The sequence below is a fragment of the Bos grunniens genome, chromosome 25 (genome assembly GCF_055505025.1).
Source record: "Bos grunniens cultivar Pamir isolate PY7600 chromosome 25, Bosgru_T2T1.0, whole genome shotgun sequence".
NCBI classification, from domain to species: Eukaryota; Metazoa; Chordata; class Mammalia; order Artiodactyla; family Bovidae; genus Bos; species Bos grunniens.
Window position 1 is genome coordinate 38,876,374 of NC_141189.1, and position 9,604 is coordinate 38,885,977.

The following is a 9,604-nucleotide window of genomic DNA, read 5'->3' on the forward strand; positions in this document are numbered from 1 at the left end:
GTCCATGGGATTTTTCCAGGCAAAAGAGGTTCTTTATACTATTTTCTCAACTTTCCCGTAGACTTCAATATTCAGTTCAGTTCAGTCGCTCAGTTGTCTCCGACTCTTTGCGACCCCATGAATCGCAGCACGTCAGGCCTCCCTGCCCATCACCAACTCCCGGAGTTCACCCAGACTCACGTCCATCGAGTCAGTGATGCCATCCAGCCATCTCATCCTCTGTCATCCCCTTCTCCTCCTGCCCCCAATCCCTCCCAGCATCAGAGTCTTTTCCAATGAGTCAACTCTTCGAATGAGGTGGCCAAAGTACTGGAGTTTCAGCTTTAGCATCATTCCTTCCAAAGAAATCCCAGGGCTGATCTCCTTCAGAATGGACAGGTTGGATCTCCTTGCAGTCCAAGGGACTCTCAAGAGTCTTCTCCAACACCACAGTTCAAAAGCATCAATTCTTCGGCGCTCAGCCTTCTTCACAGTCCAACTCTCACATCCATACATGACCACAGGAAAAACCATAGCCTTGACTAGACTTTACTTGACTAGACTTTGTTGGCAAAGTAATGTCTCTGCTTTTGAATATGCTATCTAGGTTGGACATAACTTTCCTTCAACAACTTAAAGCGTTCCCGCCATTCCAGAACCCCGCCCCCTCTAAAGAAAATTAACACAGCAAGTTATCAGGACGATATCTCGCGATATCCGAAGAAGTACAAATGCTTCAGAGCTAAGAGCTGCCACCCGTGCGTGGTCCTGGGTCACGTGGGGTAGGCTCACGTGACCGGAGGTCCGAATCCAACATGGCGTCCTCCATGGGTCGCTTCCTTCTCTTCTTCATTGCGCTGCGCGGCTTCCTACTGGAGGCATCCGGCGATTTCGGCTCGGGGTGAGTACAGCTCTCGCGGGGGCAAGTCCGGTTGTTGGCGGGGGCGGTCCCGCACCCCGGGGCACAGCACTCCGAACTCTTGTCTGCCCCCCCCAATCCCCGCAGGGCCTCCCGCGACGACGACGTGCTCCTGCCCTACTCCCGCGCGCGCGCGCGCCTCGCCCGGGACTGCACAAGAGTGCACGCCGGCCGCCTGGAGCACGAGAGCTGGCCGCCGGCAGCCCAGACCGCCGGCGCCCACCGCCCCTCCGTGCGCACCTTCGTCTCGTACTTCGCAGACCGCGCGGTGCCCGGTCACCTGACGCGAGCGCCCGAGCCCCTGCGCACCTTCTCTGTCTTGGAACCCGGCGGACCCGGCGGCTGCGCGTCGAAGCGCCGCGCCACTGTGGAGGAGACGGCGCGGCCGTCCGGCTGCACCGTCGCCCAGAACGGCGGCTTTTTCCGCATGGAGACGGGCGAGTGCCTGGGCAACGTGGTGAGCGGCGGGCGGCGGGTGAGCAGCGCCGGGGGGCTGCAGAACGCGCAGTTCGGGATCCGCCGCGACGGGACTCTGGTCACCGGGTGAGGAGGCAGGGTGTCCGGTAACTGTTTAGGGCAGAGGGCCTGAGAGTCGAGATGTAGCCGTGCCGCTGTGTTCAAGTCGCCTAACCACGCTGAGCCTCCGTTTCCGCATCTCCAGGAAGGGGAAGGTAGTACCTTCCATGTAGAGTTTATTCGTCTTCCAGTTTGGTATGCTGCTTGCTTTGTGTCGGTCTGTGTGCTGTGCACCGGGGGTATGGCTGTGAACAAGCAAACAGTCTTTGCCTTCAAAAAAGGACACACATAGCACCCATTACTAGTGAAAAATTAAACAAAATCCAGAGAAATAATTAAGTTAATTTAAATTGTATATAAGCAGTGAAGCAATGAACAGGATGAACTGACTGTAAATAGAGAGTTGAGTTTAGGGAAGGTAATCAGGAAAGACTGGTGTGAGACGGTGACCTTAAACACATGAGAAAATTAATGTGAAATTTAATCACAGGTCAACCAGGGTCAAAACTGGAGGAAGAGCATTGCTGTCAGAAGGGACAGCAGGTGCTAAGGCTCAGAGGTGAAGAGGGGCTTGGTGTGTGAGGGACGGAAGGAAGGAGGAAAGTATCAGAGGAGGTCACTTAAGAGCTTGCTCTGACCCTGCTGGACACTAAACAGGTTGAGCCATAGTGGAAGCAAGGAGGCCAGTTAACAGGCTGTTGCAGGCATCAGATGGTAATTTGGCTGGGGTGACAGCCTGAGAGATTGAGAGCTATAGGTGGACTTGAGATCTATTGGGGTTGGTTGTTTCTGTTAAGTGAAGTGTAGACTGGGATATGTGGACTGTTTGCTTCTAGGACCAGGCAGGTTCCTGGGCATCAGGAGGAATCCAGTAGCCAGGCAGCGGGTGGGGATGGGGAGCCCCACTACACACAGTTTGCCGCTGCTGTTGACTGAATCTCACTGCTTCCGTGTGGCCAGATACCTGTCTGAAGAGGAGGTGCTGGACACTGAGAATCCGTTTGTGCAGCTGCTGAGTGGGGTCGTGTGGCTGATTCGCAATGGCAGCATCTACATCAATGAGAGTCAGGCGGCTGAGTGTGAGGAGACCCAGGAGACAGGTGGGAAGGGGACACTGAGTATCATAAGATGTGGGTGATGAGTGGGGGTGTTGGCAATAAGTCTTTTGAAAACCAGGGTGGTAGGGGAAGTCTTTCCACAAGTACCATTCTAGGTATTGGGAATCAGTGGGGAATCCCTGCTTCATGAAATGTATAGAAAGGAAATAGATATGTAATATACTAAAAAGAAGTGGTTAGTGTTAAGACAGAAGAAGTTGGAGGAACGGAGCTATGAACCAGGCAGTAGAGGAGTGTTCCTAAAATGTCTGTGGACCAGCAGCATCAGCGTCACCCAGGATCTTGGTATAAACACCGAACTTCAGTCCCTCCCCCTCTGCCTTGAAGCTACAGAATCAGAATCCCTGGGGTGAGGCCCAAGAGTGTGTGTTCTAAGGAGCTCCCTGGGTGATTCTGGTTGACATTGGATTTTGAGAACCACTGAGATGTGAAATACTGGGGCAAAGAAGGTCTGCCGTGGCCTAGGTGTTTAAACGGGCTGTTTTAGATTGTACGGTCAGGGAAGACCTCATGGAGGAGGAGATGTAGCTCAGAAGGAGTAAGCCATGGGAAGAGCTGGGGAGAAGCCCAGTCCGGCCAGAAGAAACAGAAGGTGTCTGCGTGGAATTGTGGGGAGACTGCCAGGAGATGGGGTAGAGTAAGCAGTGCAGGGAAGTCATGCCAGGCACCCGTAAGGCATTTGGAGTTTGGACTTGGGACAGTGGAGGCCATTGGAGTGTTTTCACCTGGAGGTTGATCTTGCTTGATTTACACTGAACAACAGCCCTTTGCCTGCTCTGTGGAGATAGACTGGGGCAGGGCTCGGGGGCAGGCAGATAGCTGGGTGCACAGACCTAGAGGTGCAGAGTGGTGTCAGACTGGCAGGAAGTGGCAGGCAGAGCCCAGAAGGCCTCCCGAAGGGCCAGGCGATCAGCCAGGCTGCCTCTCCTTCAGGTTCCTTCAACAGGTTTGTGAACGTGATCTCAGCCAGGACAGCCGTGGGCCACGACCGGAAGGGGCAGCTGGTGCTCTTGCATGTGGATGGGCAGACGGAGCAGCGGGGGTGAGTCCTGCTCTGAGGAGCTTCAGCCCACCATCAGCTGCCTTTCTGACCCTCAGGTGATCCCTGGGGATCTTCACACTCACCCGTCCCGTCTTCCCACCGGCAGAGGGTCCCTAGGTCTGTCCCACTTCCACGAACTCATCACCTTCCACACATTTGCTCTCAGTCTCCTTGACTTAGAGCCTCGTCTCTCCTGAGCTCTGGTTGGGGTGAAAGGAAATTATCACAAAGTGTCTATTCACAAATCCAGGAGTAGACCTCAGTTCCCATTCTAGCTCTGCCACGCGCTGGCTCTGTGGCCGTGGACAAGTTACTTGGCCCCTCTGAGCTCATTTCCCCCTGTGTAAAGTGAGTGTGCTCTGCTGTTGCCGTGTAACAGATTAGCACAGGCAGCACTGATTTGTTAGTTTGGGGTTCTGTAGGTCGGGAGTCAGCGGAGAGTAGCGGTGCTCAGCTAGGTTCTCTTGTTCAGGGTGTCCCACAGACAGCATCCAGTTCTTGGCCAGATAGGGGGCTTATCTGGAGCTTCTGGGAAAGAATTGTCTTGGCAGCTCACTCAGGTTGTTGGCAGAATGCAGTCCTTGGAGTTGTAGGACTGAGGTCTCTGCGTCATTGCTGTCTGGGGGCCTTTGCATTCATGAGGCCGCCCATGTTCCTTGTCATGTGTATACCCTCCTGTTGTATATCTTCAGGGTCCAGAGCTGTGTCAAATCCATCTAACCCCCTCGTATTTCCAGTCTCCCTCACTTCGTCTTTTGCCTTAGCCTGAGAAAGCTCCTGTGATTCCGTTGGGACCACCCCAGATCATCCAGGACAGGGTCCCCATGTGTGGACGGTTGTGCTGTGTATCCTAACACGATCATGAGGGTGATGCCTGGTTACAGTCGTAGCTTCCAGGGATTTGGACAGGACACTTTGAGCGGGGGGAGCACTGAGAAATTTGCCTGCCGTAGCGGGTGTGCGATACTGTCCACTGTGGAAAGTAATGCACTAACCCGGAAGCAGATGCCGCAAGGTCAGCAGCGCTCATCTTGTGCCACAGCATTAACCTGTGGGAGATGGCGGAGTTCCTGCTGAAACAGGACGTGGTCAACGCCATCAACCTGGATGGAGGAGGCTCCGCCACCTTCGTGCTCAATGGCACCTTGGCCAGTTACCCTTCTGATCACTGGTAAGCCCACCAGAGCCCCCTTGCTGAGGTCCAAGGCCAGGCCTGTCCCCGGCTGTCTCATTTAACAGATACTGAGCGCCTGTCATTTGCCAGGCTCTGGGGGTTCAGTAGAGAAGCAAGAGAGGCCGAGATGCCAGCTTCCCGCTGCTTACACAGAGTGGCATACATAATGTACCAGCACTGCCCAGGGCCAATGGAAGGGGCGGGTGATGATCAGGAAAGACCTGAGGATAGAGAAGCATGAGCTGAGAGCTGGAGGGTGCAGAGGTGACTGGGCCCAGAACAGCGTGTACAAAGGCCCTGGGGTGGGAAGCACCTATAAAAGGCTGGAGAAGAGATGAAGCGGGGAAGCCCTCAGGCTCTGCAGTGGGTGATCAGAGGCGTGGCCAGCACCTCAGCCTCTCTTCACACTCCTGTCCCCCAGTGGGTGATCTGAGGCATGGCCAGCACCTCAGCCTCTCTTCACACTCCTGTCCCCCAGTGGGTGATCTGAGGCGTGGCCAGCACCTCAGCCTCTCGTCACACTCCTGTCCCCCAGTGGGTGATCTGAGGCGTGGCCAGCACCTCAGCCTCTCTTCACACTCCTGTCCCCCAGTGGGTGATCTGAGGTGTGGCCAGCACCTCAGCCTCTCTTCACACCCCTGTCCTCCTGCAGCCAGGACAACATGTGGCGCTGTCCCCGCCGCGTGTCCACCGTGGTGTGTGTGCATGAGCCCCGCTGCCAGCCACCAGACTGCAGCGGCCACGGGACCTGTATGGAGGGGCGCTGCCAGTGCACGGGGCGCTTCTGGCAGGGTGCTGCCTGTGATGAGCTGGACTGTGGCCCCGCCAACTGTAGCCAGCACGGGCTCTGCACGGAGAGTGAGTGGTGGCTCTGCGGGAAGCAGCTCCAGCCCGGGTGCCCCGCTCTCACGGCCCCAGCCCGGCCCGGCCCTCACCTGGCTTTCTCGGTCTTGTCTTGGCAGCTGGCTGCCGCTGCGAAGCTGGATGGACAGGGTCCAACTGCAGTGAAGGTAAGCGCCCCCAGGCCAGCCTCCCCCCTGGCACCCCTTGGGGCTCTCGGGCAGGGGTGATGCTGGGACCCGCAAGCCTCAGCTGCCTTTATCCCCGCCTCCTGGTCCGCTAGTCTCTTCGCTCTTGTCTCACCTTTTGCCCCATGTGTAAATCACCATGTCAGTGTCCTGCGGCTGCTGCAGCAAGAGTCCACTAACGGGATGGACACAGTCCTTTATTCTCCCACAGTTCTGGAGGCCAGCACTCCATAATCAAGGGCTCAGCAGGGCCGCGCTGGCTCTGAAAGGTCTAGGGGAGGGTCCTTCCTGCCTCTTCCAGCTCCTGGTGGCCCCAGCGTTCCTTGGCTTGTGGCTGCCTCAGCCCAGTCTCTGCCCCTGACTTCACAGGCACAGCCTCCTCCCTTGTCCAGGTCCAGTCTCCCTCTCCGTTATCTTACATGGACCCCAGGCCCCTGGGATTTGAGTCCGTGTTAAATGCAGGAGGCTCCCCATTTTGAGATCCTTAATTGCATGTGCAGAGACAGTATTTCCAAATAAACTCACACTCACAGGTTCTGGAATTTGAAGCTGTCTCTGGGAGGACACAGTTCAGCTGTGACCTACAGGACTGCTGTCACCCGTGGCTTAAATCCTTAGCAGCTTTCTTTGGCACTGAGTGGAGAGTCTGCACTCCACAGCATGGCCTGCCAGGCCCCGGGTGCTCTGGCCACATCCCCCTCCCTGCCCCAGATCAGGCCCTCTGCGGCCCCTCCAGCCCGCCGCCTCAGTGCTCCGCTACTGCCTCACTCAGCCCCCTCCCTCCAGTGCACGTGTCCCCACTCGTCCTGGGATGCATGCCTTCTGGCTCACTGGCTGCCTAGACCAGAAGCTGTTGCCCAAACAGAGCAGGGGCTCCACGAGGGCGTGGCCTCAGGCCTGCCACATGGCATGTTCTCCAGAACTGCCTTTTGGGAGAACACGTGAAGCAACAGGGCCCCTTGGGGTGATGAAGATGCGTTTGCAATCCCCTGGGCCCTGGGATGGGAGGGCAGGGCCAGGTTTGGCAGAGACCCCTCCCTTCCCCCACCGCAGCTTGCACCAGTGGCTTCTTCGGGGAAGACTGCGCCCAGAAGTGTCAGTGTCATAATGGAGCCACCTGTGACCCCGTGCAGGGGACCTGCGCCTGTCCCCCTGGCTTCACTGGAGACACCTGTGTGCAGGGTAAGCGGGAATGTCCCCTGAGTCAGCCAGGAGGGAACCCCACCCAAGGGGTGCTCCTGCGTCAGCCCGGCTCTGCCCACACCCGGGTGCATCCTGGCAGTGCAGAGAGAGGCCTGGCCACCGGGCCCCACCGCTGTCCTCCTGGCTCCTCCCCGCAGAGTGTCCGCTCGGTTGGTACGGGCCAGGCTGCCAGAGCCCTTGCAAGTGTGAGCACCAATGTCCTTGCGACCCCCAGACCGGCAACTGCAGTGTCAACTGGTCACCCACCCTGAGCAGCCTCTTCTCCCGAGGTACGGCCCCTCCCAGGGCCCCCCCTGGGAGCAGGAGCGGGCAGACCCCTCTTCTCCCAGCCTTCAGCCTCTCCCTGACCTCTTGCAGTGAAGGAGTGTTTCCCACCTCCCGAGGTCACTGTGCAGGCAGAAGAACTCTCCCTTCTCACCAGGTAGGTGCTTCGGTGGGACCTGGGGCAGGGGCGAGAAGAAGTCCCCCCACCTCTCCACCTTTGAGGTGTGGCCTCTGCTCAGGGCCCAGGCAGGGCTAGGAGGTGGCTGCTAGGCACCCAGGTGACGGTTCTTCGGCGTAAGCTCAGGGAGAGTCCCAGCTGATGCAGCCACCTGAGCCCTCCGGGGAGACGCTGAGCAGGACCCTGGCCACCCCCACAGTGGAGTCTAGGGGGCTGGGTGTGGGCTTGTTTTCTCAGCTTTCAGTTCAGAAGCTGTGAGCATTTCACGTCATTTCTGTCGCACCTGGGGATGTTCACACCTCATGTGGGGTCTTTATTTTCTAGCACAGGTCTCTAACTTGACGTCCAGGTAGGGGGTGTGTATTAGAAGACAGAGCTGGGCTCAAGAACCGATGCTGTGGGTCTGGGAGCCCCCTTTGGAGAACCTCTGTTCATGGTTGTCCCTCCCATAGCCCAGGGCAGTGCCTGGCCCGCCCCCTCGAGGTGGAAGCCAGGTGTGAATGAAAAACCCCTTGGCCTTGGCCTTGGCCTGGAGGCAGCGCCTGGGAGCTCATCACAAAACGCAGATCCCAGGTCCTTCCTGGGGATCCTGACCTGGTGCTTGGGTGAGGGCTGGGAGGAAAACCCTGGAGGTGTGCTGGGAAACGCACTGGCAAGGACGGGGGCGCCCAGGAGCCCTGCACCCCAGGCTCGGGTCTCAGGCATGAGACCACGGGGTCCCACAGCAAAGGGTGGGGAGCTGTGGGTGGCTAAGAGACAGGCTGCAGGCCCCGCCCCGGGCAGTCAGCTTACATCTGCTGCTGCGTGAGGATTTCAGACCAAGAGTCACAAGAAGGAAGAAGGATCACTGAAGGACCGCCCCCTGCTTCCCTTTGCCCCGCCCCCCACCAGCTCCCTGCCTGGGAAGAAGGGGTGCGGGTCCCCGCTGCTCTGTCTGCTTTGAGGATTCTGGAGAGAGCCCAGCTTCTGTTGCCAACATTCTCGGGAACCCAAGATGCGAACCGCTGCGTCTTGGGGCGGATTAGGTCCCCAGCTGTGTGTTCTGTGCCCTGTATAATGTAACATTTGTTAGTAGCATCTGAAACTCAGGGAGGTGCACATCAAAATCTTTGTTTTTCCCTATTTCTCTTGAAACACCAGGCAAGCTGGGAGCCTGATATCAGGCAAGGTTTGTCCCACATAATAACTCCGCGCTGCTTCCGAATGTGTGTGTACACTCCTCACCCCCGCAGGCCCATTTGCTTCCCCCTGTGTGGTCCCTGGAGGCACCTGATCTGTGCTCCTGTTCTGGGAGGAAGAGTAAAGTGGGAGGGGGAGCCCCTCCAGCGCTGCCCCAGCCCGAACCGCATCCAGCACCCCTGTTCCGGGTTCTCTCCCACCCGCAGGACCACCTGGCTGGCCATCACCTTGGCCCTGGCGTTCCTCCTGCTGATCAGCACAGCGGCAAATGTGTCCTTGTTCCTGGGGTCGAGGGCCGCACGGAGGCGGCACCTGGACGGGGCCTACGTCTACCACCCGCTGCAGGAGGTGAACGGGGAGCACCCGGCCGCCGAGAAGGAGCAGCTGGGTGACTCCTGTAACCCCTTCAAGGACTAAGTCTCCTGCTGCCGGTTGTGTCCTATTCCCGAGGCTCATTTCCAGGAGCTCTGGCTTCTGCAAGAGGAAGTCCCAAGGCCACCGACCCATCTGGGTAGTCGCGACCTGGGTGCCAAGCCAGGTTTCCGACAGCAACGTGCCTCAGCCCCGCGCCTGGCCGCCTGCCGTGGCACATGCAATCCAGCGCTCCCGGAGGGCCTGCCTCCGTCCCCGCCTGCCTGTGTCTGCTGCTCGCAGGGCCTGCCCCCCCAGGGCCTGCCCGCTGCTGCCAAAGAGCCTCCGCCTCCCGGGGCCGGAGCCGCTGTGAACGGAACTCGTGATGACCATGCCGCAGCCAAGTGGGAGGGTCCAGCTGTTCCCCTCGGACGGGGGTGGACTCAAGAGACGACAGCCACATCATGGGACCCTTTTTTAACAGACCTCATCATCAAACTTGCCCACTGGAATGGTGTTTCCTGTCGCAGGAAGCTCCTTAGAAGGGAGGAAGGATGAAATCATGTTTACAGGCTCTCTCTTTTGCCCTGCCACTGAGAGGGTTTTTCTACCACTTGAATAAATTGATAAAATAAATTGATATAATAAAAGAA

General features: G+C 57.9%; 1 protein-coding gene across 4 annotated transcripts; it reads left to right on the top strand.

Annotated features, from left to right (window-relative positions):
- Positions 1 to 733: 733 nt before the first annotated feature.
- NAGPA (N-acetylglucosamine-1-phosphodiester alpha-N-acetylglucosaminidase) lies at positions 734 to 9,604 on the top strand. 4 transcript variants are annotated; one of them, XM_086375925.1, is made up of 11 exons: positions 734 to 880; positions 986 to 1,441; positions 2,375 to 2,514; positions 3,466 to 3,574; positions 4,617 to 4,745; positions 5,401 to 5,606; positions 5,711 to 5,758; positions 6,830 to 6,958; positions 7,117 to 7,248; positions 7,337 to 7,400; positions 8,807 to 9,604. In XM_086375925.1, the coding sequence occupies exons 1-11, from the start codon at positions 795 to 797 to the stop codon at positions 9,015 to 9,017; spliced, it is 1,710 nt and encodes a 569-aa protein (XP_086232051.1). In that variant the 5' UTR covers positions 734 to 794; the 3' UTR covers positions 9,018 to 9,604. The 4 variants fall into 4 exon arrangements, 3 of the variants coding, with proteins under 3 accessions (XP_086232051.1, XP_086232052.1, XP_086232054.1); XM_086375926.1 differs by having other exon boundaries at positions 755 to 880; positions 986 to 1,609; XR_015154812.1 differs by lacking the exon at positions 5,401 to 5,606.

Coding starts and splice junctions, on each gene's coding strand:
- NAGPA (XM_086375925.1), top strand. CDS start 795: ATGGCGTCCTCCATGGGTCGCTTCCTTCTCTTCTTCATTGCGCTGCGC. Junction 881..985: donor TCCGGCGATTTCGGCTCGGG/GTGAGTACAGCT, acceptor CAATCCCCGCAG/GGCCTCCCGCGACGACGACG. Junction 3,575..4,616: donor GGGCAGACGGAGCAGCGGGG/GTGAGTCCTGCT, acceptor CTTGTGCCACAG/CATTAACCTGTGGGAGATGG.